General features: G+C 52.0%; 2 protein-coding genes and 1 pseudogene across 2 annotated transcripts in view; 2 read left to right on the top strand and 1 right to left on the bottom strand.

The window, feature by feature from the left end:
* NEU2 (neuraminidase 2) lies at window positions 1–17,634 on the bottom strand. Its single transcript, XM_004577193.2, has 3 exons — window positions 17,124–17,634; window positions 2,091–2,295; window positions 1–1,012 (listed from the first exon to the last, which is right to left on the bottom strand). Exons 2-3 carry the CDS (start codon window positions 2,289–2,291, stop codon window positions 77–79), a joined length of 1,137 nt encoding a protein of 378 aa, XP_004577250.2. The 5' UTR covers window positions 2,292–2,295; window positions 17,124–17,634; the 3' UTR covers window positions 1–76.
* On the top strand, window positions 4,773–25,511 carry LOC101520468 (kallikrein-5-like; annotated as a pseudogene).
* Window positions 16,852–27,425, top strand: part of NGEF (neuronal guanine nucleotide exchange factor) — an 87,219-nt gene continuing 76,645 nt past the window's right edge. Inside the window, exon 1 of the mRNA XM_058665115.1 lies at window positions 16,852–17,025. The gene's annotated coding sequence lies outside the window, so the exon portion shown is untranslated. The remainder of the gene's footprint in view (window positions 17,026–27,425) is intronic.

The raw sequence follows: 27,425 nt of genomic DNA, 5'->3' as shown, positions 1-27,425 counted from the left end.
TTATCTCCCCAGCTGCTTCCCACCCAGGACCATGGGGAGGCAGGCGGGCAGGGAGGCCTGGGCACTCGCTGCAGGCTCACTGGGACCCAGACAGAGCGGCAGGGAAGACCTGCTTCAGGGTAAACAGTAGGAAGATGACCTCCTCATAATCCCCAGACTCATACAAGCACCCAAAGAGGGGCGACCCATCAGGCCCAGGTCCCATGCTCTGCAGATCTGAGTAGGCACTGATGCCCTGGGCCAGCAGAGCGGGCTGCGACCAGGCGCCAGGCTCAGGTGGTTGCTGGTTGAGGTAGGCGCCTAGGTTGAACCTGCGCTGGGTATCAGTGGGGTGCGTGTAGAGCAGCCACTGCTCCGAAGAGCCTGGGCCTGCCGTGGGACGGGGGAAGCTGACCACACTCCCGTGACAGCCCTGCGGCGGCTCCACCAGCTTCCTCACAGCCTGAGCCTCCTGGAAATCCAGCCCACCATTGGCACTCTGGGCCTGGACCCTGGCCCCCTGGGGGCTCCTGGCGTTCAGATACAACAGCCCCTGCCCCTGAGCCATGACTTCTGCCACCTGACACTCCAGTGTATTTGGGGCCACGAAGTTCCCCATCTCCCAGTTGAGCCCATGGTTGCGGCTGAAGAAGCAGAAGGCATACGGGGTGGGCTTCTGGTTGGGGGACAGGTTCCGGTAGGCGTAGGCAGGCACCACCAGGCTGCCATCCTGGAGCTGCAGGGAGTGCCCAGGGCCCACCGCAAAGGTGGCCCACTCCCGGTGGGCCCGGCCAATGACAGAGCCGGTGAGGTCAGTGACAGAGCCCCAGGTGCTCCCGAGGTCAGGACTGGTGATGTAGCACAGCCGGGTGGCATTGACCCGGCTGTGGAGCTGATGGTGCTCTGACACCTGCCCGGGAACAGCGATGAAGAAGAGGAAGAGAATTCCTGTGTGCTCGTCATACAGCGGACAGGGGTTCATAGACCGGTGGCCCACCAGCTGTGCATGGGACACCACTTCCTGTGCATGCCACTGTGTGGGAGGAGAGAACAAGAAAGAGACACGCAGCTTTGGGGCTGCCCCAGATGGCTACTGGATTGGAGCTATGAGTGCTACACGCACCGCTCCAGGTCTCCCCATTGTAGCTCCCTGGGAACAAGCAGCTGCTTGCTTCCCCCAAGGCCACCTGCTCTTTGCTGCTGTGGCTCTGTCCCTTCTTTTCTAACCCTTTACATTCACACAGCTCCCACACAGGGCCCTGATGCAGCAAAGACCTGGCCACAGACAGTCCAAGTTTCTCTCCCTAGCCCTCTCCAGCTCACTGTACTTGGGGAGCAATGCCCTAGTCCAGGCTGCAGCAGCCTGAACGGTGCGAGACACCATATACCGGTTGCCTTCCTTCTTCCACGCACCACACTCTCCTAGGGCCCCGGGGATCCATGCGGAGTTCCCACCATCCCCAAGTTGGTGTCATCTGTTCCACAGCTCAGCACAATGGCCACTGTGCCAGCCAGACTTTCTGTGTCTCACCCATGCCCCTGTCCTGCCCCTGTCCATGTGGAAATGGACAGGCTTGGAGAGAGAGGTTGAGTCCCCAAGTCCACCCCTCGGGTAAGCAGTGAACCAGGACTTGGACCAGGTCCATCTGCTTCAAAGGCCCTGTTCTGAACAACAGTGCAGTAGCAGCCACAAAGTCATGAGAGTAATGGCTAAAGTCCTTTGAATTGGGCTGGCAGCTTCTGGTGTCTTCATCAGACTACCCACCCCATCTTTTAGCTAGAACTTTAGGACATGCCAGTCATCCAACCGAGTGTCCCCTAGGTCATTTACAACCCCACGGTATGAGGCCCAATTGCTCCTCCCTCAGGACCCCCGGTGGCCAGGACCCTCAGGTGCAGATGGGCCAAGGTGGTGATCCCAAGGGAGCATTCACCCAGAGGCACCTTCTGACCCCATCCCTTGCCAGTCCCATCTTCTTCAACCTATCTGTCCTCTCAATCCTCCATGCTTCAGCCACTGAGGGATGGCAACAACCCACCCTTTGGCTCTGCACGCATGTGCCTGCACCTGCCCGCTAGGAGCCATTGCAGCACGCCCCACCCTGACTCACCTCGACCCGATGGGAGCACATATCGTAGTTGCCACGGCACAGGACGATGAGTTCGGCATGCTCGTCTTTCTTGCTGCTCCGCTTCTCCACAAAGGCCAGCAGCGTCTTCTGCCGGGGCAGGTAGAGCAGAGCGGGGATTCTGTAGACATAGCGTCCCGACTGGAACAGGGTGTGCCTCTGCAGAACGGGGCAGGTGGCCATGAGGCTGGAAGGGAAGATGAGTCACTTGTAGCCACACCTGTTACAGAGTGGGGACCATCTACCAGGACAGAGGATCCGCACCCACACTCCGTGGGCTCGCCCATGGTTGGCTGGCCTGTCTGCCCTTCCTGGAGACTTCAGGTGCCTCCTGTGGAACTGGCCACCCTCGATCCATGAGGCATCAGCAGGCAGCATTTGGAAAAGTGCGTCTTCTACTGGATTTTTATTCTGTAAATGAATCCCCTTTCCATAGCTTTGTGATAACTTCCAGCTGCTTTTGTCAAATCCCACACGTTAGTAGGCTGCTCTGACCAGCTAGGACAGCAGGGTTTGCTGAGGGCATCCTGTAGCCTTCCAGCTGCCTGGAAGGACATGTGGGAGTTTTTTTTATAACTCTGCAGGCCTAGAAAGTTGTTTTCAGTTGAGGGTGGGAGTAAGCCTGGTTTTCAAGCCTCTGCTGCCCCAGACACCAGGAGCTGAGGCCCAGCTGTCTCCCTCCCATCCTGAGGCAAGCAGTGGTGGTGACAGAGGCCGCTGGCAATCTCATCTGGGCTGGGAAGAGTCCCCAGAAGCATGAGAAAGTAAGAGTAAAATGTCAGTATTTGTCTAGGAGGAGTAAGTGGGCTGGTCCTGTGTGCTCCGCAGTCTCCTTAGCACTTGGCCTGGTGTCTGGGACTGTGGCCTTCCAGATAGGTATGCAGTGAGGCATCTTGTCATGGGTCTGCTCTGCACCCCCTGATGACTAATACCCTGCAATGTGCTTATTGGTCTACGAGTCAGGTTTTAGCCTGGAGGCCATGAGGAGCTTTCAAATGCATTTAGGCAAGGAAGTGACTCAAACAGAAAGAATCTCCAGGAAGTCTTTCTTCCAGTTTCAGGGAATAGGGAGTGGAAGGTGAGTGTGTGTGGAAGTTTTCCACGTGGGACTCAGCAAGTCTGCAGGTAACAAGAGCAACGGTCCCCAAGGGGAGCCTTGCAGGGAGAGAGGGCACACTACGGAGGAAGCAGGAATACCCAAATGAATGCATCCGCATCAACTTTCACAGTGTCCATCCAAGTTCCTCTGTGGACCCCGAGCTCCTTAAGGACAATGCCAAATCCACTCACTCATGTAGCAAGTAGTGTGGTCCTCCCCTTGCTCCCAAGCTTCCTCTAGGAACCAGAGACTAAGTTCCTGCGCAAACGGGACCTTCACCCTGCTGGGAGGGCTCATGACACCCAGCACCCTGCAAGTGCCTGATATACCAGGGCCAGACCTGGCTAGCACTTGGCAGGGACCTCTGGAAACCAGCTGCCCCCCTCAGCCTTCCCTGGCTCCTGGCATTAGTAACATTCCAGCCGGCTGCAGTCCGGAAGGAAGTGAGTTAGGAGCCAGTTGGATTCCAGCTGTGGGTCTGCTCCTAGCAGGTTGGCCCCTTGAGCCAGGAGTCTCCCCTCCTAGAATTCTGTCTCCCCAACCTAGCAAAAAAGGGAGCCCTGTGAGGTGACCCCCAGCCCCCACCCCCATCACCTGGACAGTGTAGATGAGATCCAGTGGAGGTGGGATGGGCAGGGTACCCAGCGCAACCAGGCCATTCAGGAGTGGAGGTGGGATGGGCAGGGTACCCAGCACAACCAGGCCATTCAGGAGTGGAGGTGGGATGGGCAGGGTACCCAGCACAACCAGGCTATTGGAGTGAAGGCACCACCAGGCTCAGCTCAGATAGCACACTGGTCACATGGCAGCAGCTCTCTCATTCCTTCCCCCACCCAGCCTGCCACTGTCGAATGCCATGTATGGCCACAACAGGTGCAAGCCCAGCATCTCACAGGAGGTAGCTCCCTTCTCACCACCCAGCCCTTGAGGCCGGCACCCTGCTGAGGAAGCTGCTAAGTGGGTCAGGAGGCCAGGAGTGGGGGCGGAGGAGGTGCTGGATCCAGGCTGGCTCTGCCGGATTCCAGAGACCAGGCTGTCAACCACCAAGCTGGGCGATGCTGGGGCCCGGGGGTTCTCCCTGTTGCTGGGCATACGACCTCCTCATAAATCCAGAGCCTTTACTGCCAGTAGGTATTTGCCTACCCCGGGGAGCTGTTTAGCAACTCATAGCTGAGCAGTGGGCACCTTGGTGTGTTGGCACACAGGTAAGCCGTAGCCCTGGCCCCCGCCCGCCAGGCCTGCACAGGCACGGGAATCACCACGAGGTCCCACACTGCAGCAGCCAGCTATCTGCATCTGGCGGGCTGTCAAGTACTCCAGCACAGGACTGCGTGTGGGCAGAAGGGCGGCGTGTGGGTGGAAGGCAGCATCAGCCTCTCCCCAGGAAAAATCCAACGCCAGCAGGGTCAGCAGCTCAGCGCTGCCAGCTCTGTCCCCTGCTGATCCCTCGGCTGCTTCCAGAAGGCTAACCATGCTTTGAGCAGTCCAGGCCAGCAGGAAGTTGACAGAAACAAGACCTCCCATGCTGTCCACGGTGCTGGGGGCCCAGCAGAGCTTCTCCAAACATGGCGTGTAGCAAGGTCTCATCATTACCTGGTGGCGAGAAGTCTCAACGAAGGAAGAAGGCTGAAGGCCAGATGGGCGAGCGTTCCTGGTGAGTGCAAGGGGCCAGGCAGGGAGGCTGACTAGCAGCAGAGCCAGGCTGAGTCTCCTAGAGGTCCCTGGGATGCTCCTGTGTTCCCAGCCTCACCTGCAGCCTCTGGAGGCCCCTGGCTGCATCTATGCCTATATACACCCTCAGGAGTCCCCAGCAACTTGCCGCCTACTCAGCTGGCCAGACACGCCCCAGGCACCACGTCAGTGTATGGATGAGGTGGAAACTGGCCTGCATGCAGGTAAAAATCAAGCCTACACACAGGTCACGCAGGTCACGTAGGAAGGAGGTAGGTTTCAGGTTGGAGGGATAGGAACAGGCAACAACACATGTTGAGATAAGAATCCCAAGGATGAGCAAAGAGATAAAGGACTGAAACAGCTCAGGAAGTTCCGGGATTGTAACAGCCCAGAGCCAACCACTGTGTGTTTCACACTTGCTTGCCTCCACCAGTACTAAAGACAGCTCATGTTACTGCTCTACGAAAGATGGAGCTGGGGAAGAGGATACCAGGTGGAACCCGCTGGGCTACACTGTGTGCAGTGAGAGGATTGTAGGTTGGCTAGGGAAGTGGGTCTAGGGACACATCAGAAGAGGGGTCAGCAAGGACATGTTTGACAAGTGTGGAATGACTTCTGGGGGCTTCCACAAACCAGGCCACTGCACTCTTAGGTAACTGAGGGAACTGTGATAGGGTGGTTCAGAAAACAGAATCCAGACGGCATGTTTGCATCAGGCCAAGACACCTGCCCATGAGGGAGAAATGGGCTGGGATAAGTTGTATCGCCTGCTGGCACATGCGGCCACGAAGACTGGGGGGCAGATTGGGTCAGGCTAGGCTGCAGCACCTGCTGGAAGGTGTTGGGGCAGGGTTGGGCTGCAGCAGGCTGGGCTGCAGCACCCACCAGCATGTGAAAGAACCGGAGTTGGGGTGGATTGAATACGGCCTCATGCCTGGTGTATTGCAGTACCCACCAATGTACCTGAGATCTGGGGTTGGTGGTGGGCCAGACCAAACAAGATTGCTGCACTCATTAACACCAATAAGAGCCAATCCAGTGGGCTGGATTGGACCAGTCTCTAGCATCCACCAGTAAGAGCCAGGACTGGGAGCAGTCGATACCAGGCTGGGCCACAGCACACTGGCAAGTGGGAGATGTGGGCCTGGTAAAGGAATTTGGGGAACTCTCCTGCTAGGTTTTGCTTTCTGCTATTGAGCTTGAGAGTCAGACAATCTGGGGGTAAGTCTACCACAACACCTGCTGGCCTAAGGGAAAACCTAGAGATAGCGGCAAGCCTGGGGGAGTTATTTGGGGTCTCCCCAACCAGGCTGCAGCACCTGCTGGTGTGCATAAGAGCTGGGCCTCGGCGGGGCTAGGCTGGGCTAAGCCACATCTACCAGTTCGCTTGAGAGTTGGGGCTGAGGTGGGACTGGCCGGGATTTGCATGCACTAGTGCATGCATTGGTTGGTTCAGGAGACAAACTGAACCTGACCCTGTACTAACTGGTGCATGCAAGAGTCAAGTCTGAGGACTTCCCAGGCAAGGTTTCTTGGGCGCCTCCCCAACTGGATCGCTGGGTTCAAACCCCATCCTTGAAAAAAATCACAAAATGTGTGATCTGACCTTGGAGTGCAGCTATTGGGACTGGACCTCTTCAGTTGCCAATGCCCATGCAATGGACAGCAAACCCAGATGCACACAACAGACATGACTGCCAGCTCATCTAGGCCAACAGCGACATGACTGGGTTAAGCCAAGGCAATTGTCCATGTCGGAGAGCTGGGGTGGCCTAGGTCACATTGCCTGCTGGCACACGCGAAAGTCAGGGCTGTGGGACAGGCTGAATACATGGCTTCATCAGAGGATAGAAAGCAGAACAAATTGGACAACTCTCCCGGTCGAGCCTGTGGATCACTGAGGTGGACTTGGTCAAACAATGCACTTGGAAAGATTTCCTCAACCCTAGTATAATGAAGCTGACAAGGTTTCAGAGCTACCAAATCAGCCTCAGAACATTGTTCCCCACATCAGGGCCTTTAAGGCATCATCAAATGACCGTTTCCGTCCCCCGCGTTGATGTAGTTTGACAGCAGGAAGTGCCCCTCTTTTTCTCCCTCCGCACAGACACAGTAGAAAATTAAAAAACAAAAACAAAAACAGAAACATCTCACTCACCTTCTACACCTCAACTGTCCCTCACCCCCAACCAGAGGCCCACTGAACCCCTTATCCAGGTGGAGCTGTGGGTAGGAGGCAGGCCCATTAAGATCACTACCTTGAAAAAACAATGACTTTGTATTTTGGCAAAATTATTTTGTAATTTGGTTTAACAGAGCCCCCAAAAGGCCGTGGTATTCAGCTCTTGTTACAGACCTCCTAAGATTTTGCAAAAGCAAGAAATGTTAGTGTAATTTAATTTTATAATATATGTATATTGGCCTCAGTACTCCTTGAAATCTCCACCATGTAAGAATATGACCTGATCCGTCTGTCTCTTTCAGCAGGAGGTGCCCTTACCTGCCTTTTCACAAGGAAGTCAGTGAATTGAGGGAGGGGGCACAACTGACCCTACAAGCTTCTAATCACAGAGTCTTAGTGGCTGGTGTTGTCTGGAGGGCTTCTTCCCGGGGTGGGGTGGAATTCCTGGAGAAAATCTGACTGCTACATTCATGTGATCCCAGACCAACTGGAGCCCACCTGGCCATCATAAATTCCCTAAAGAGCGCAGCATCCCTGATGAATCAGAGGAAGGCTTTGGGCTCCACTGACCAAGCAGGAACTTGGATATCAGTTGATTGCACACCTCTCAGCCCCAAATTTAAAGCATGAGGATCTCACCCCTAACTCCTCAGGAGTGAGGGATTTAAGCAATCACTGCCCAACTCCTTCCTCTGCACTTTGCAATAAATGCCTACTTTCTTCCACCACCCTGATAACAGGGATTGGCTTTCTGTGAGTCAGGTGGGAGGACCCAGTTTGGAACTTCTACAACAATGCCTCCAACCAGTTTGAGGTGCTGCTTGGCATTAACTGGCCACCACAAAGGGATGACAGTCCTGCGGGGGATTCTCACTGGTGGCCATCAGCCTGTGGCCTTCGGTCACTCCTGGAGCACTTGTTTCAGGGACAGTTCCCAGTGGCTGACTGCTGACCAGGCATCGCTGGCCTGAGGGGCCTGAGTGGAGGAAGTGAGGCTTGAACTCTGTGTAAGATCTGCAGACTCTGATGAGTAACAATCATGTGTCTGACGATGCCAAGCCAGTATCTCTGGTGTTCCAGGATAAGGCTCTCCTGCTAATTTAGTTTAGCTGTGACTGAACGTGGGTTTCCTCCTTTTTAGAGTTAGAGAGATCGTTGCTTTGGGAAATTGCTTGACAATTTGCCAAACTCACTTTGTAACTTGGTTCGACAGGTCAACAGCCGAAATAGCAACTGGTGATCAGAGCTCGGTTCTAACAGTCCCCTGCGGTGTGTTTTGCAAAACTGAGTAATCTTGGTTGAAATCTGTGAAAGAAAGAGGTACTGCTTTACAGTAACGCTGCTTGCCTAAGTATTCTCTGAGACTGAATTTGAAATGGCCACTTAATAGATCTTTGGATATATTTGCAGCTAGAGTTTTTTGGTGAAAAGGATACAAGCTTTTATGCTGTACCAAAGTGAGCCAGCACAGTCATTTAGAGAGTGTATGTTAACCCAGCTACTTGCTGCTTGACATAGATTAATTAAATCTTCACATTAATTAATTAAATCTGCTTCACATCGTTTAAAAGAAAAAGATAAGGGATAGAAAGATAAATTTGAGGAAAATTTCAAAATTGTTCAGATGTGGTGGCAAATGGTGTGTGCTGGTCAGGAAATGTTATTCTATCATTGATAGTTATTTGAAATTATAAAACTGTGATTTTGACCTAAGAATAACTCATTTAGATGAAGTTATAATACCCATTGTGTTCTGTATACTCTGTACATGGAACTAGCTTTTAGGGATTTCTTTAACAGAAAAATGATTTTTTTAAATTGCAATGTCAGATATACAGAGAGGAGCAGAGACAGAGAAGATCTTCCATCCGATGATTCATTCCCCAAATGACTGCAACAGCCGGTGCTGCGCCGATCCGAAGCCAGGAGCCAGGAACTTCCTCCAGGTCTCCCACGTGGGTGCAGGGTCCCAAGGCATTGGGCCGTACTCGACTGCTTTACCAGGCCACAGCAGGGAGGGGTGCAAGCCTGTATGTTAGCCTCACCAGGTCCAAAGAAGAGGATGAGGAGAGATATAGAACTGAAACAACTCGGGAAGTTCTGGGATTGTAACAGCCCAAAGCTAACAGCTATGTACTTACTCTGTACCCCCCCTTGCTTGCCCCCTGTGAGTGCTGAAGACAGTTCACGCCTAATCAGGGCTCATTACTGAGGGAAGAATGCGTCTCCTTCCGGGCAGGACCAATGTAAGGTCAACATTACCACCCCCCCCCCCCGAAGTTCTGGTACACTCTCCAAATGCCTGCAGCAGCCAGGACTAACCAGGCCCAACAAGAAAACGAAATTCCTCCTGGGTCTCCCACGTGGGTGATAGAGAGCCAGGCACCGAAGCCATCACCCCTACCTCGCAGGGTGCATAGGACCTGGGAACTGGAATCAGGAGCAGAGATGGTATTTGAACTCACGCACTGAGATGAGGGATGTGGCTGCCATAAGTTACATCTTACAGGCTGTGCCAACACCTCCCTTCCTGTTATCTTAGCCATCCTAGCATCTGGCACATGGTAGGGACCCCCAGAACTGCTAGTACAACCATGTTCAAGGCTCCACGGCCATTCCCAGGGAAGACAAGCCTTCCGGGGATGTACCCAGACGAAGCAGTACCTCTGGACCTCCATATGTGGCTGCAGAAGCTTGAGAGACCAAGCAGCTGTCCAGCTCAGACCAGGACACACCTGCTGCGTTAGCCTGACCAGGGAGAGGTGCAGGCCTGTGCCTTAGCCTGACCGGGGAGGGGTGCAAGCCTGTGCCTTAGCCTGACCGGGGAGGGATGCAGGCCTGTGTTAGCCTCACTAGGGAGGGGTGCAGGTCTTCTGCATTAAATCTTGAATTTTATCATACAATTCTGTATAGTCTGGGATTCCCCTTCCCTCAATCCAGCCCCTGACTGATTTTTCCCATATTGTGACAACATTTCTTCATAAGGAGTTACAATTCCATCAGTCAGTTATTTAAGTGTACCTGACATTGCTGGTACAATGTCAGACAGTCCATCGTCCCATTGTCTAGATATGTCCAACACTTTTACTGGGAGTCCATCTTTTGTTTGGAAGTAGGGATGCATGTTGCACTGTGTCTTCACATCTGGATATGGCAACCTCCATTATTCTACCACTATACATTCCAATTTGCATGATGTTCCTTATATTAGAGAGAACATATGGTATTTGTCCTTTTGGGATTCACTTATTTCACTGAGCATAATGGTCTCCAGTTGTGACCATCTAGTTGCAAATGGTATGATTTCATTCTTTCTAATGGCTGAGTAATATTTCATGGAGTAGACATACCAGTTTCTTTAACCACTCCTCTTTGGATGGGCATCTGGATTTTCCCATGTCTTTGTTATTGTAGATTGTGCTGTTGTAAATATAGGATTATAGATCCCCTTCTCATATGTAGCTTTAATTTCTTTTGGGTCTGTTCCTAGGAGTGGGATAAAAAGTAAATCTCTAAGGAATATAGACTAAATAAGGATGGCCAGCAGTTAATATTAACCTATGTAGTCAGACATGTTTATCTGCTTGTCTAACTCTTCTAGTAACACATGAATTTTATTGTTAGTTTAAAAGGTATTATTTTTCAAATAATGCTAAATAATGTAATCAAAACTTTTATGTATTTCAGAGACAGAGAGAAGGAACTGCCATATGCTGATTCAATCCCCAAATGGCCACACAGCCACCCCATGGGAACCCAGTCAAGGGTGATGGGAACTCAACTGCTTGAACCATGACTTGCTGCCTGCCACGATGCGCAGTGGCTGATCAGGAGGAACCCAGGCACCGGGATCAGGGATGTAGGCGCACCTGTCACGCTCCCCCAGAAATGTTCCTCATCGCCTATTTCCCATCCCTCTGCTGCAGGTGCTTCACACAGGGTGTTTTGTCAACTCTTTCTGCCAACTCACACTAACTCTAAAACTGTAACGAGCTAAGATATTTTACACATTTTTCAAAATTTCTTTGAATCTTCTTTTTATAAAAAATGTTTTTCAATTCTTATTTTATAGATTTCACTACTTCATAAGCATTTGAAATGTACGTTCAGTGAGGAAGAATGTTTAAAAATGTTTTCATCTGAATGGTGGAGAGACAGAGAAAGACTTGCCGTCCACCTACTTCACTCCTCGGAAGCCCACCACAGCTGGGGCGAGGCCAGGCAGAAGCCAGGAGACTTCACTCCTCGGAAGCCCACCACAGCTGGGGAGAGGCCAGGCAGAAGCCAGGAGACTTGGAATGAACTCTCCTGTGTGGGTGGCCAGGACTGGCTGGCTTCCAGGGTTCGCAGTAGCTGGAAGCCAGAAATGGGGGTGGAGGCAGCACTCAATCCTAGGCACCCTGCTGTGGGGTGTGACACCCCCTCTATGGCCTGTCCCGGCTGTATTGATGTATTTCATTCTTTTGCAAAGGAGAGGAGTAGGCAGAAGGTGGCAGTCTGGTTAGCCCAAAGTCACACCACTGCTAATCGAAGAGGATTATGGAAATTGAAGAGTACTTTGGGCCATTTGGGGGATGACTTGGGTAACCCGGAAAACGTATATGTTGTTGAAATCCTGGTCCCTAGCATCACAGGCGACTGTGTTAGATGACAAGGATGATAAAGGGATGATGAAAGCCAAGTGAGTTTGCTAGGAAGGTTTCTAGTCCAGTATTCTGGCGTCCTAGGAAGAAAGGGGGCACAGACTTGGGCACCCACAGAAGAGAAACCCTGGGAGAAGCAACCATCTGCTAGCCAGGGAAACCTCACGTGCCAACCCCTGCACCCAGACTTGTACCTCCAATATGCTGAAAAGATCAATTTCTACATTGAAGGCACCCAGGCCTGCGACTTTTTATGGTACCCTAGCAATGCACCTGCTTTCCTCACACCGCCACCCTGCTTTCCCTCCAGCCAACCTCCAATGAGGGTGGATGCCTAGGCTGGTTCAGTCTTACTGTTTGAGAACAGCAGAGATATAACCCGCATCACTCAGAATCCCATGAAGGCAACAACTCCAGAGGTGCCTTCTGAGATGAAAAGCATGTTAATGTTTTAATAAGTATGGCCTCTAGTATCCCATGGTTTCTGTTGCCTTATGCTTTTGATGGAGTTCCAGGGTCTACACTGGACTTCCCCAAATGCTTTCTAATTTGGCATAATAATCTTCAGTCAGTTGCATTCTCCATACTGGCCTTTTTAAAAAGGCATTTTATAGGTCCCAGCACAATGGCTTGGTGGCTAAATCCTTGCCTTACATGTGCTGGGATCCCATGTGGGTGCCGATTTGTGACTTGGATGTTTCTCTTCCCATTCAATTCCCTAGCCTGGGAAAGCAGTGGAAGATGGCCCAAAGCCTTGTGACCCTGCACCCACACAGGAGGCCTGGAAGAAGCTTCTGTCTCCTGGCTTCAGATCAGTTCAGTTCTGGCCATCAAGGCTGCTTGGGGATTGAACCAGTGGATGCAAGATCTTTTTCTCTGTCTTTCCTCTCTGTAAATGTGCATCTCCAATAAAAATAAAGAAATCTTTTTTCTAATTTTACAATTGTTTATGTAAGTGCAACCTCAGTGGGAATTCTCTTTTGAGTGACTGTGAAATCATTCCCATTCCTGCTCCCAGAGTGTGAACACCCTCCCCAAAACTGACCTTTACCGTACTTGTTGAGGCTCACAGATCTTTCTCTCTCCGTCTCTCTCCACCATTACCTCTTCAGAAAGAAAAAAGATTCATTTATTTGAAAGTTGTAGTTACAGAAAGACAGGGAGAGACAGATCTTCCACCCCCCGGCTCACTCCCCAGGGCTGTGCCAGGCTGAAGCCAGGAACTCCATATGGGTCTCTCCCAGGCAGGTGGCAGGGGCCCAAATTTTTTGGGCCGTCTTCTACTGCTTCTCCTCAATTATTAGTGGGCAGCTGGGTCAGAAGCAGAGAAACCAAATCTCAAGCCAGTGCCCATAGGGAATGCTGGCAGAGACTTGACCTACACATGCCACCCCGTCACTCTTGGTTTTAATAAACAAATCTTTAAAAAGGAAGAGGCAGGGGATGGCTCACACAGTCTCAACTTTTTCAGTTTCCATCTTGGCGTTTCTGGACCTCTTGAGTGATTCCACATTGGGGCTGTGGACTGGAAGCTGTGGGATGAAAGAAAATCCCGTGGGAAGCCTTGGCCCCGGCTCCCAAGGTGATCAGCTCACGCGGACAAGTGGAGCATTCCCTGAACCCACCCAGGGCCCCTGCCGATTTACCTGTGTCGCTTTGGAGCTCCAGGGCACAGTTATACTTCAAAAGCGGACACATATGCTTGGGTCTGCTCAGGCACATCGGCTTCTCCTCCTAAGACGGCAGGGGTGACCAACAAGCTCATCGCCAGAAGTGCTAAGACCTCGCTCTGCTCTCAGGTAGTCACGGAGGTTTCCATCATCGTCCCTCTCCTGACCAGGTCTGTCTGTCACCTTCACACATTAACATTTCATTTTTTTTTAATGACAACCATTTTTGTACAACTTCAAACACTGAGCTTTTTCTCTCCTTTCCACTCCTGAAATCAAGCCCAACATGAGAGGTCATCATATTATTTTGAGAGAAATGTTTTTAAACTCACTTCACTTGTCTATCTAATTCTTGCCAATGCATTGTTATAATCATTAGTTTGGGACTTTTAAGCCAGTCAATGACCTAACAGAACTACCTCTCAGGCAAACATCACAAGTGTACGAGTGTCAAGGGCATGGAGGACTGGGAATGGGGTCTCTGTACCACCTTGGAACACTCCGGAGCAGAGCCTCAGACAGTCTCTGAAGATGTGCAGTGACCCAGGCGTCTGACCAGGAGATTAAGGTGCTAGCCCCCACTGGAGTGAGTGGGTTTATTGTCTGCCTCTAGTTCCTAACTCCAGCGTCCTGCCAAGGTACACCCTGGCAAGCAGCAGTCACACGCAAGTCACTGGGTTCCTGTCACCCTCATGAACTGAGCTCCCAGTCCCACAGTCAGCCTTAGCCCAGCCCCGGGTGTTGACAACAGTGGGTGGGAGAGCTTCACCCCTGCACCCCCTGTCTCTCCCTCTCAAAAGAATATATTTTAAAAATTTAGGGGCAGGCATTGTGGTATGGCAGCTAAAGCCACTGCCTGTGATGCCAGCATCCCACATGGGCACCAGTTTGAGACCTGGCTGCTCCACTTCTAATCCAGCTCCCTACAAAGGCACTGGGAAAGTAGTGGAAGGTGGCCCAAGTGCTTGGGCCCTTGCGCACGTGTGGGAGACTTGAACGAAACTCCTGGTCCAGCCTCAATCAAGGCAGCCATTTGGGGAATAAACCAGCAAATGAACTGTTTCTCTTTCTCTGCTTCTGTCTCTTTCTCTCTTTATACAATCCTGACATTCAAATAAATAAATAAATCCTTTAAAACATAGGGCAAAGCTTCAAGGTGTGTCAGTGGTGGGAGAAGAGGGGAGGAGGAGAGAGAGGATTATAGACAGAACATCTTGGAAGGATGCTCAGCAAACTGTTGGCAGAAGTTACGTAAAATGATTTTGAGCACAGAAGTGTCACTCATGGTTCTGTGCAGCTAACGAATTCAGAAGCTGAGTGAAAAGGGAAGGGGCAGGTGGAGCTAGGGGTCCTGCCTGAAAGACACAAGCAGTGTGCAGTGGGACAGCATGGGGGCTTGTTCAGAGGCAGTGAAGTGCAGCGGAAGAGGAAACGGAAACCTGGTTGAACTTCAGAAGGCACCCCAATCCCAGCTGAGTTCCGACACACACTAGGTACTCAGGCACCTCATGGATTGCTGGGTCCCCTGTGAAACTCAATGACAATTCTGTTACCAAAAGCATCCCACCGAGTGCCACCTCGGGCCCACCATCCTCTGCTCAGAGTTGGGCCTTAGGGTTGGTGGCTGGTCCTCAATCCTGGGACTTGGGGGGCAGGTAAGGAGATAGGCCCATGCAGGTGGATCCCAGGCTCCAGCTCCACTGGGTTCCTGGCTGGACCTAACTCACACTGAGAGTGTGCAGGTGCCTTCACCTTGCTCCAGCAGACAACCCAACAGCACATGGCTGCAACAGGACTGAGGTAGAGTGTGGGCCCACTGGGCCTGTCAAGGGTGCAGTCTATCATCAGAGAGGGATGGCTCCTGCTTCTCTTTGGAGTTAAAAGGCAGGCCACCATCATGGCCATGGCCACTGCCAGCAGCAGCATCTGCAGTGGTGGCGGCCCCAGCTTCTGTAACACTCAGCAATTAGGAGGTGCTTGCAATGGATGTTCTAAACAAATGGGATGACAAAGATGACCCAGTGCAAGGACAGGGGTCTCAGAAGTGTGGTACCTGAGGACGCCTCAAAGGGAGTAGATCTGGTGTCCTGGAAGAGGAGGGGCGACCCTCCTAATACCTGCAAGTGTGAAAGCTCTCCCAGGAGCCTTTGGCAGCAGGGGACAGCAAGGGAAGGTGGGAGTCATTGTATTTAGTCTGGTGTGTTCCAAGTCTAATGTGGGGTCTTTCTCAAGTTTGTTGAGTAAATAAATGGATGGATGAATGATGGATAGGCGGTACGATCAGTGGATAATGATGGATGGTAGATGGAAGGATGGCTAGTAGATGATGGATAATCTCATGATTGATGGATAAAGGGAAGGATAGTGGGTACATGGGTGGATGGGTGAGGGAAGAGGCTATTTCTGCCTGCCTCTCAGATGCTAAAAGGCAACCAGCATCCTATGGCAAGCAGGTGCCTGTAGCAGTTGGCTTTCCAAGATGGGCCTCAGTGTTCCCCATGTGCTGGCACCCACCTGCTCGTGTGACCCCCCCATCCTGGCATGTGGTCCTCTCTCTAGAGACTTCCTCTTGACAAATAAGACACAGCAGAGGTGGAGTTTACTCCTGAGAGTAGATTGCCATCAACGGTGACGGGCATCTCCCAGAAGATGTACCATATAGCCATTCACTCTCCCAGGGAAGCTGCCACAGGGAGAGGCCTTGGGAGCAAAGGACGGTTGGCCTGCAGCCACCACCACGAGGCTACAAGTGGATCCTTCTTGGTGGAGCCTTGCTGCCAGCTCAACCACAGCCTAGGAGAAGCCCAGACAAGTCAGGCCCAGTGCCCTGACCTTGAGAAGCTGCGATAACAGCTGAAGGCTGTGTCAGGCTACATGCTTGGGTTTAATGTGTCACCAGTGATAGATCACTCAAACAACTGCCACCTTGAACTGTGTAGAAAGGTGACAATTGTGGCGGCTGAACGTGGAGAGTGACAGCAGCGGCCAAGAGCCTGGATTTGGTTCCAGGTTGCTCGGGACTTGAGCCAGGAATCCCCCACCTTCCTAGTCATGTGGCTTTGGACAAGATCATCTTCCAAACCTTTACTTTTTCATCTTTAAAATGGGTGTCATTCGCTGCTCGATAATGTGAGGATTACGTAAAGAGCTTAGGTAACACATTAGCCCAAGGCCTGTCACTCAGTGAGCACTAAATAGAAGGGAACTATTAGTGACAGCAAGAATAAGAATGGGGCGAGAGCCCTCTCAAAGCATCAAGGGTCCCCAGGCCAGATGACTTCGTACAAGAATCCTACAGAGCCCTGGAGAAAGCCAGACCTCCCCAGGTCTTAAATCCACACCGTGTAGCTGGCCTGGCCAATGCCTGAGGTCAGGTGTGTGGTCACCACCCCCGCTGGGAAGGTAAACACCCAGCCAGGAAGTGATGGTCATGGGCACGAGGCCAGCTGCAGGCAGAGACGGGTCTGAAGGTCAGGCACACTTCCCAGGAGGAAAGAACGAAGCACTCGTCTGTGTATTCCCTGGGACAGAGCAGCCAGCCCAGGGATTCAGCCGGGGCACCACACTCCTGCTGGAAGTCACCTGGACGGGACTGGAGAGGAAGTGCTGGCCAGGGCTGTCCAGCCACCATGAGCTCCTTGCTGGTCAGGTGAGCAAACAGCTTTGACACCTTTTTTATGATGAGATGAAACAAGAGGTAGAAGAGCGATTCCTGCAAGGACAGGTCAAAGGGAGATCCTCACTCACCCAGGCACGGAGCAGGAGCCCACGAGATGTCACCAATGGCTTCACCAGGCAGGCCTTTGGCCTCTGTAGTCAGAGTAGCAATTCCTTCCAGATGGCCTCCTGGCGTGGCTGTGGGGCAGGGAGCACCTGCATGCAAGACCAGGGCCCTTGTGAGAAAGTTACAAGGAGTTTTGGCAGAGAGCGTGAAGGCAAGCCAGGTGACCCACTCGGGGCAGGGCCCTGGGCCACCCTGGCGCTACACCTGGGGTTCCAGCCCCAATGAGAGATACACAGAAGCTGTGACTCCTGTTGGCTCACGGCCCGGCTCTCAGGGGCAGGGAGTGCACATGGGATGTTGCAGCCTTGAAGGGGCCGGGCACTGCTATATTGCCATTCCACAATTGCCCCCCACACTCTCACCCTGAACCTTCCAGATCCGTGTGTCTGAATAATATCGCGCCGTAGTGTCACATGACTCACGTGTGTGGGGATGCAGTTTACTGGTTGTGACAGCGTTGGTTCTTGCATTCTATCTTGAGCAATGTTTGGGCTGTACACACACACACGTGGCTGGCCTCAGAAAGCTGAGACACAGCCTTGACATCTTTGGACAGTGTTACTGTGCTGCCACATTCTGCCGACCACCTGCTCATGTTTGCCTCTTGGGGAAATGCTGCTTATATTATGCAGGGAGCTCCCTGCTTGCTGGGGACATCCCCTCGTGGCCTTGTCACCTCTCACCGTCCTCCTCTCCAATTCTGTTTGTCCACTCTGGCCCCTTCTTGGGCTGCCCTTCAAGCTTGCTTTGCCTTGGGAAAATACAAGCTAGCCTCTCCTGAGGGCTTCTAGAGCTTTCTGGCCTGGGAAGGAAGACAGCTTCCATCTCACTTTCCTTGGCCCCACCTCTTTCTGGAACCCAGACTGTCTCAGAAATGCCCCCGGGAGGAGCTCCCCACAGGAGACCCAGCAGGACTGTGCGGAGTGGTGCTTGCACTCAGCCCCAGGGGCCTGAGACAGCAGCTGCACCAACCCCCGGGGCATGTGGGATGCTCTTTGGCTCAATCACGGCCACCCATGACACTGAAGCCACTGGGCAGCCAGTCCACACTTGTTGGTTCTACCAAGAGACACAGAGCCTTTGCTTGTTCTGAGAAGCCCCAGTCAGATTCCCGACCCCTGGGACATGCGTCCCTGCCCTGTGAACCCAGTGCCGGCTGCACAAGTATGGAGGCAGCACTGGCAGTCGGCAGGTCCTCGGCCATCCTCGGCCATCCTCGGCCACCGCGGAATCCCCTTACCCCTGCATCCAGCGCTTGCTGAGGATTGTCCAAAGGAGTGGGCCTCTGGGGACACTGGCAGGATGGAGGTGATCATTGGGCTATCAGGGGGCTTTGAGGTCACAAGGACAGCTGTGGGGTCACCTCATTGGTGGACAGAGGGAGCGGGGAGCTTCATCTGTCTGTCCAGGGTCATCTCTCCTCCAAGCCTCGTCCTGGCACCTGCTGTGGTGGGGCAGCCTGGGCCTACCGAGGGATCCTTTTGCACTTCTCATCTCAGGCTGTCTCTCCCCCTTTAGCAGAGGGCAGGAGGGATGGGGGCTCTGCCTGCAGGCCAGAGGAAACATCCCCAGGGCCTTCATCGTCCCTCTTTCTTGGGGGTGTCCCTCAGCAGCTTTCTATGGGAAAACTGTTCAGGCTGTTGACTCGATCCATCCACCCTCAACTCGCCTTACCTCTGGAATACAAAGCAAGCAAATCACAGGTTCCAATGGAGGCAGAAGGGAATCCCCCAAGAGAGGATCGTGGAAGCCTACAGGGAGGAAGCAGCCTTTGAGCTGAGCATCAGGAGGCCATGCAGCCTAGCCAGCATCCTTAATTAAGGCCAGACTGTGGCCCCTCTATGAGGCCCATGTGTGAGATCACTGGATCTGGCCTGGCCATGGCAGGATTCCATAAATGCACAGCTAGTGCATTGTGAAATTGATGATGATGGTGCTGTGGAAACCCAAATGGCCCTTGGCAGGACGCAGTTCCCTTCCTTCCTGGGACAAGCTGGGGAACCCTGTGAGGGGGGCCCATGGAGACAGGGAAGGCAGACAAACTTGGGTCTCAAGACCCTCTGCCCCAGACCTACCCGAAGTGGCTGGCTTAGAAAGCATTACTCAATCCCAAATTCACATGGCCTGATGTATCAGAACTTCTGTCCTCGGTGATGGCACTGAATTACTGGGCACATTCCCCGCTGCCAAGGCCAGCTGCCCGCCAGCATGCCAACTTCCCGCCTCCACAGTGGCCAGCACCCCCTGCCCCACGGCCCCCTCCCTTGGCATCCCGAGGGCTTTGTCTGCAGCACCCTGGCCTGGGGCTCTAGCGCCCATGCTCTGTACACCACATTCAGCTGCAGGAGCACTGGGCAGAAGTCCCCTGGGCTGCTAGGTCCTTCCCAGGCAAAGCCACTCTGAACTTTAAAGTGATCATGATGTTCTTTGTCTCTGTCTCTGGACTAAGAAGGTTGTTTGGCACAGGAGCCATTTTGTTTGTTTGTGTTTTCTAGTGCCTTTGATTTCCCAGCAGCCACCTGCAACCATCTGTGATTTTCTAGCCTTTTTCTGTAAATGATTGTAGGTTGAGGGCAAAGTTCCCTGCACCCAGCTAAGTTGGTTCCTGGTTCAAGCCAAGCAATGGGGAAGTTATAGCTCAATTAAGAGGCGATCTTAATGCTCAAACAGACCTACCTCGACTGTAGAAAGATACGATTGCAGCTGATGTGTGCATTCATCAGGGAAATGGCACAGAAAATGCCAAAATTAAGTGGCATGGCAGAGATCCAACACCTGTGTCGCCAGCCCCATTAGGGAGCTGCGGTGTTAGGTGCATGTCTGTCTCCCTTTCTCAGCCTTGCCGGGGCTGTGTCCTCCTCACCACCCTTGTCAGGGTCCCACCACCAGCCAGGGCATTGGCTGCACACTGGGCTGAGCAGCTGGTCTCCCCACAGCCTTCCGTGCACCTCTACTGTTGTCTGACTTGCCCAGAATGTTCCGAGTTAAAGGCAGTGGGCAATAGCTGTCAGCCCTCACTGCTCACCACTTTTCCAGAGACAGCTTTCCTGGGTTCGAGTCATGCTCCACCACCTGCCGGATGTGTGAGTCTGGATGAGCCAGGTCACCTCCCTAGGCTGCCATGCATTCCTCTATGAAATGGGGACAAGGGAACAAGACCAGCCCAAGGTCCTCGCTCAGTGCCCACTGCTGCCATTGATGCCAATGAAGCTATTGCTGAGCAGCAGAGGTTGACAAGGCCTGCAGACTGCCAAGGTCGTGGTGGCAGTGTTTACCCAGCGTCTGGGGAGGGCTTTGGTGGTAACTGTGAGAAACAGCAGACACTGGGACCAGTGTCACTGTCACTCACTCCATGTCACAGGGACCCACATATGCAACAACAACACAGGTCCTCCAAGCATGGCCCAGCCCCGTACCTGGCTGCCTCTCAGAGGCCCCACCATCTGATCACAGTGTAAGGTTTGGGAGGGGATCTTAACCCACAGCTTGTGACTCCAGTGGATGGCCCCATGTGTCTGGGGAGAGCAGCACACACTGAGGGCTTGGCACTCAGGAGATGCCAGTCACTTTTACCCGGGTGTGGTCTGAAACAGACAATGGGCCCCTTCTTCCGACGTAACAAGGGGCTTGGTGGCCCGGGGAGGGTATTTGCCATTCACATAGACAACCAGGTGCAGGTGTGAACATGGACTGTCAAATACAAAGAAAACCACTGCCCACTCGAAGCACTTCCAGCCTGGATGCTGCCCAAGCCCATCAGCCACCAGCTCACCCAGCCCGCCCACCAGCCCCACCCCACCCCTGCCTCTCCAAGACTTCAGCATATGGGCTGCTCTGCTAAACAAGCTTTCTTGAGAACTGAAGGCATTTTTTTTTTCCAAGAAAGCTTGACACTCCAAACTTGGAAAAGGAACAAACTGGTCTGTGCTAGTGTGGACCGGGCTTGGGTGGTTGGTGTGTCCAGGATTGGGAACCCTCCAGATCCCCCACTGCCCCAGCTGGAAGCACAGGTTCATTCCCTGTAACCAAGAACCACTATAACCAAGGAACACAGATGCAGGGAGTGCAGATAGCTCAGGCATGCCATTGGACAATCCTGGAAGGCAAGGTTGTCCTAGAAGGACGTTTCGGAGCTAAAATAGAGGTGTCCACAGGGCAGTGATCCTCCTGGAGGCCTGGAGGCATCCCTTGTCTTCCTGCTGCTCTCCTTGCCGCACCCCCCCATCCCCAACTCCCTCAGCCAGAGGCTGCCAGAGCTCCTACGTCACCATCCTGTCCCAGCCCCTTCCCCCTTTATCAATGCCAGCAAGCTCTTTATTGGAGTCTTTCCAGCTCTGACATTCTTGCCTTCCTCCATTAAGAATCCCTTAAGTGACACTGGGACAGCTGGGCTCTTAACTCATCCACACCTGCCGCTTCCCTCTTGCCATGAAAAGTCCCGGATTTCAGACCCACTCAGCTTCAGGGTCGGGTGGGCATAATTCAGCCCACTTCAAGGAGACCATGAAGATCTCTTAGCTGTAGCTGGAGCATGTTTGGGAACCAACAATGCCTCTGTGAACATTTTTAAGGGCAAAAAGCTGAAGAATCATAAGTGAAATATAGGACATAGTTCAGTCTGCCTGTTGTCAGCTGCCCTAACGTGGCACCTGCACAGATATAGGTACCATTGACCTTGGCCCTGACAGAGAGGGTCAAGAGCAGCTGCCACCTTTGTCCCAGAAGCTCCCAACTCCACCTGCAGAAGACTGAGGGTGTCAGAAGAGAGTGTGTTACAATCACACAGACCTTGTAACCCTGAGGGATGCCCCAAGAGCCTCATCAGCAGGCTGAGAGTGTGGGCCGAAGTGCTTGGGGTATAGTCACTTCCTGCTGACCAGTGCTCAGGGTCTGTGTCTTTGGGGTGTAGGGGCATTTCCCAATGCCATTTCCCAAGTGGGACCAAAGCTAAGGAGCCACCCTTCCAACTCCAGGCTTCCTGCTGTGACTGCAGTATGCTCAGGGAGCAGGGTGGAGCTGAAGGAGGGAAAGGTGGGCAGTCTGGAGTCCAGTCCATGGGCTTGCCATCACCTTCAGCAGCAGGTAGGATGGGCTGAGCACAAGCTGGCCACTAACATGTGAATGGCCAAGAGGACCTCTCCACCAGGTGGCTCTGAGCCATCCTCCTGTGGCCAAGGTTGAAGGGGTAGGACATCTCAATTCATTCGCCATGTCTGCCACAGCAAAGGAGTAGGGAGAAGTTGGCTTTTGACCAGGGGAGGCCATACCCCCTGCGCAAGCCTGAGCAAGTAGGCTGAGTGAAATTCTGCTTCCTCGTTTTTTTTAATCTTTTATTATTATTATTATTATTATATTATTACTATTATCATCACTTTATGATACAGTTCCATAGGCCCTTGGGATTTCCCTTATCCCCTCCCCAGTTCCCCCCGCCCCGAGTTCCCCTATATCATTACCAAAGTATAGTTCTTCATATACAGTCATATGTCCATTATTGTGGGCTTGGACAATGGCAGAGAGTCCAGCATCTTATTGTCATATAGTAAACAGTTTCATTGGGAGTCCATCTTTAGCCTGGAAGTAGAGATGCCTACTGCATTGTATCCTCACATCTGAATATGTTAGTCTCCATTTCACAGTAACTGTACATCCCCTGAAGTGAAAAGCCACAAAACAAAGTCAACAACAGGAAGAAAAATAGAAATTTACAATGCCATGAAGCTAAATAACATGCTGCTAGATATGACAATTTTCATTACACAGCTACTGTACGTCCCCTTAAATGAAAAACCACAAAACAAAGTCAACAACAGGAAGAAAAATAGAAATTTACAACACCATGAAGTTAAGTAACATGCTACTGAGTGACTAATGTGTCACTGAATAAATGAAAAAGAAAATCAAGACCCTTCTTGAAGAAAATGATGCTATTGTATTATATATGAGTCACTGAAGAATTTAATCAGAAGGAAGTGTTTTGAAGAGATGAAACTAACCATAACCAAAAAATCAAAACCCATGAGATACAGTTTCACTTATCTTTGTTGGTGAGATATGTCTTCTGTAGGCAACAGCTGGGTTTTGCTTTTTTAATCCAGTCTACTAATCTATGATGTTTTATTGAGCTTAAGCCACCTATATTCAGGATTAACATGAATGGGTGGTAATTTGGTCCTGGCATTTTAGCAATGGGTTGTTCATTGATTTAGTCTTCTGTTATTTTACTGAGATGTTCTCCACATTTGCCTTTGGTTTTGGTGAGTACTATTACTTTTCTCTGTCGAGAAAACATCTTGAAGTATCATTTGTAGGGCAGATTTGAAAGAGGCATAGCCTTTTAACTTTTCTTTACTGTGGAAGAATTTTATTTCATTTTCAAAGACAAAAGAAAGCTTTATTGGATATGTTATCCTGGGCCGACAGTTTTTTGCTTTTAGAATCTGGACTATGTCGCTCCATTCTCTTCTGTCTGTAGAGTTTCCTGGGAGAGGTCTGTGAATTTGATTGGCATTCCTTTATATGTCAATTTATTTCTTTTACGTGCACATTTAAGGATCTTTTCCTTATGTTCGATTGAACAGAGCTTGATGATCATGTGTCGTGGTGAAGGTCGCTTTTGGTCAACCCTATTGGGAATTCTGTGTCCCTCCTGGATGTTGTTTGCCAATTCTTTCTTTAGATTAGGGAAATTTTCCAATATTGCTTCATTGAATACACCCTTAATCCCAGCTTCTCTTTCTGCACCTTCTGGGACTCCCATAATTCTTACATTTGGGATTTCAATCGTATCTTTCAATTCTTGAATACTTTTTTTTCCGGCTTGACCCAGTTCTGCTTCCAGCTTTTTGTTTGTTTCCGCTGGTGATAGGAAATATCTTCCAATTCTGAGATTCTTTCTTCTGCCTCCTTCATTTTATTTTGGAAACTCTCCACTGTACTTTTAATTTGTTCCACTGTATTCCTCATTTCTAATGTGTAAGCTTTCATTTGATTCATTTCCTGTGTGACATATTCCTCAAATTCCTTGAACTTCTGTATTAAGTGTTTCTCATTGTTGATAAGAAGCTTTATAACAAGCGTTTAGAATTCTGTATCTCCCATTTTCTCGATGTCTTTCTCAGTGAACTCTGAAGTTGGCATAGGGTTTTGCTCCTTTGCAGGGGAGTCTTCAGTACTATTCATTTTGCCTGTGTCTCTTCTTTTGCTCTTGGTCACTGTACTTCTGGTTAGCAGGATCTTCTCCTTGGGGCAGGTTTCTAAGCTGTGTCTACAGTTCAATTTTACTTACTGCAGTTGGTACATGGCTCTTTGTAGTCACTATGCCACTCCCTCCAGCGAGTTCCAGGTCTGGATTCTTACATTAGATTTCCACCATGGTCTGCGTAGCCCCAGCTCCAGGCTCACCACTCTCCACCTCCTGTGACACTGCTGAGGCTGCACTGTTGTCTATACAACCTTTCTCCCACTTCTGGTTGGAGCAGGTCCCAGGATTACGGAGACACCAGGGGTCCAATTTAGCTAGGTTGTTGTTCGTGGTAGTCTTGCAGGAACCTGTTGGCTGTTAGGTCTGAGGCACACACGGACATATTTTTACCTGTACATAGTCGGTATTCTGCTTCCTCATTGTTAAAAAAGAGAGGCTGGGGGAGAACAGCCGATCTGATATTGGCGGCAGCAGCAGCATCATGAACGGGTTGGACTGCAAGCGGGACACAGCAGTAGTAGGGTGCGCTGCTGCTGGAACCCAACCAGCTTACTTACTGCGGGGCAGTGCTGGTGGACCCAGAGTGGCTGCTCACCCGAAGCCTGTTTTCCGGGTCCTGCTGGGCCACCACTCCATATACCCCGTCTATGAGTCGGGCCAGCAGATGTTCAAGGGGGTCAAGTCCACCCTCCACCCCGGCTACTCCCACCCTGGCCACTCCAATGACCTCACGCTTATCAAGCTGAACCGCAAGGTGTTGGAGAGCCAAAAGATCAGACCCGTCCACATGGTCTCCCGCTGTCCCACCGCCGGGACCCACTGTACCCTGTCGGGCTGGGGCACCACCAGCAACGCCCAGCACGCCTTCCCCAAGGCCCTCCAATGCTTGAATATCACCGTGCTGAGTGAGGAACAGTGCGGGGATGCCTACCCCCAGCAAATAGACTGCAGCATGTTCTGTGCTGGCGACGAGGATGGCAGAGACTCCTGCCAGGGTGACTCTGGGGACCCCCTGGTATGCGACGGGGCCCTGCAGGGCCTCGTGTCCTGGGGCGACTACCCTTGAGCACAGCCCAACCGCCCAGGTGTCTACACCAACCTGTGCAACTTCACCAAGTGGATCTAGGACACCATTCGCTCCAATTGACACCTGTGTCCCCCGCACCCCCTGCAGGGACCCAACCTCATCCTCTTTTTTTTTTTTTTAAGATTTATTTATTTTTTATTACAAAGTCAGATACACAGAGAGGAGGAGAGACAGAGAGGAAGATCTTCCATCTGATGATTCACTCCCCAAGTGACCTCAACGGCCGGTGCTGAGCCGACCCGAAGCCAGGAACCAGGAACCTCTTCCAGGTATCCCACACGGGTGCAGGGTCCCAGTGCTCTGGGCCATCCTCAACTGCTTTCCCAGGCCACAAGCAGGGAACTGGATGGGAAGTGGAGCTGCCGGGACCAGAACCGGCGCCCATATGGGATCCTGGGGATTTCAAGGTGAGGACTTTAGCCGCTAGGCCACGCCGCCCGCCAGAACCTCATCCTCTCTTACAGGGAAGTTCTCTCTCCAGCTCCCACTCCTGCAGGGATCCAACCCCAACCCCTTCTGCGGGGGGTGTCCTCTCTCCAGCCCCCACCCCCTGAACGCCTCCTAGGGTGCTGGAGATCACTGCAGGGGCTACATCTCCATTGCCCTGGTGGTCCCATCCTCACCACCCAAACAGCCTCAGAAATAAAGCTGCTGAGCAGAAAAAAAAAAAAGGCTGGCAGGGTCCCGCCCAGACAAGGGGGCATCACATATCCCTCATTGCCCAACCCTAAGACACGTCCACCGCACCACCTTGGCCAGTCACTCTTGCCTTGGGGAAAGGCCTGGAGTTCTCTGGCCTAGCACAGCTCCTGGGGAAAACAGCCAGCCGCCCGTGTCTTGGGCAAGGGGCTAAAGAACAAAGCAGCAGGTGGAAGGGAGTGGGTGGCAGAGCCTCGGAACACAAAGTAGCAGTTCAGGTCTGGGGGTTAAGGAGGGCAGTCCCATTGACAGGTGGGAGCTGACATCCAGCACCCAGTGAGTGCCCAAGGGGCTGGGGAGGAAGCCTTTCTCACAGGAGTGCAGGCACCATGGGGGACAGCAGCGCTTGAGCCTGTGAGATCTAATGACAGTTCACACCTGCCCCTTCCCAGGATGCTCAGTCTGGCTGAGGTCAGAAAGACACAGGCAGCACAGAGGTGTGGGGACAGAAGACTACCCAAGGCCTGTGGGAAAGAGCCCAAAGAATCTGCATTTCTTTAAAGTCTCCTTGAGACAAACATTTGGCTCAGCGATGAAGCTGTGCCTGGGTCGCCCGTGTCCCACCACTAAGTGTGCTCTTCAGGTCTCGGTTGGCAGCACTTGCGATTCAGCTTTTCTGCTGCAGCACATCCTGGGAGGCAGCAAGTGCTGGCACGGGCCCCGGACACCCACCTGAGAGACCAAGACGGAGTTCTGGGCACCTGGCTTCAGACTGGCCCAACCCCAGCTGGGACAGGCATTTGGAGAGTAACTCAGCAGCTAGATGGTCCCTCTCTCTGCATTTTAACTCAAGTGAAAAAGTTTTTAAAATATTTATTTATTTATTTAGAAAAGCAAATTTACAGAGAAAGGGAGAGACAGATTTCTATCTTCTGGTTCACCCCCCAGACGGTCACAATGGCTGGAGCTGAGCCGATCCAAAACCAGGAGCCAGGAGCTTCTTTCAAGTCTCCTGAGTGGGTGCAGGAGCACAAGACTTTGGGCCATGCTCTACTGTTTTCCCAGGCCACAGGCAGGGAGCTAGATGGGAAGTGGAGCGGGCAGGGCATGAACCGGTGCCCATATTGGATCCTAGTGCCTACAAGCTGGAGGATTAATCAAGTCAATGATCCACCGTGCCAGCCCCTAAAGTGACTTTTTAAAAGAGCTTTCAAGGTATTGTTATTGCTGGAGGCAGGCCCACCTGGGCCTGCAGAGGACATGAGACTCACTTAGGAGGGCAGCTCCACGGGGGCCGGTTCACCGCACTAACGCCAGTGCCTTGCTTCGTGAGTA

Source organism: Ochotona princeps, chromosome 5 (genome assembly GCF_030435755.1).
Source record: "Ochotona princeps isolate mOchPri1 chromosome 5, mOchPri1.hap1, whole genome shotgun sequence".
In the NCBI taxonomy this organism is placed as follows: Eukaryota; Metazoa; Chordata; class Mammalia; order Lagomorpha; family Ochotonidae; genus Ochotona; species Ochotona princeps.
Note: the sequence above shows the minus strand (reverse complement) of the source record. Positions and strands in the feature narration are given on the sequence as shown.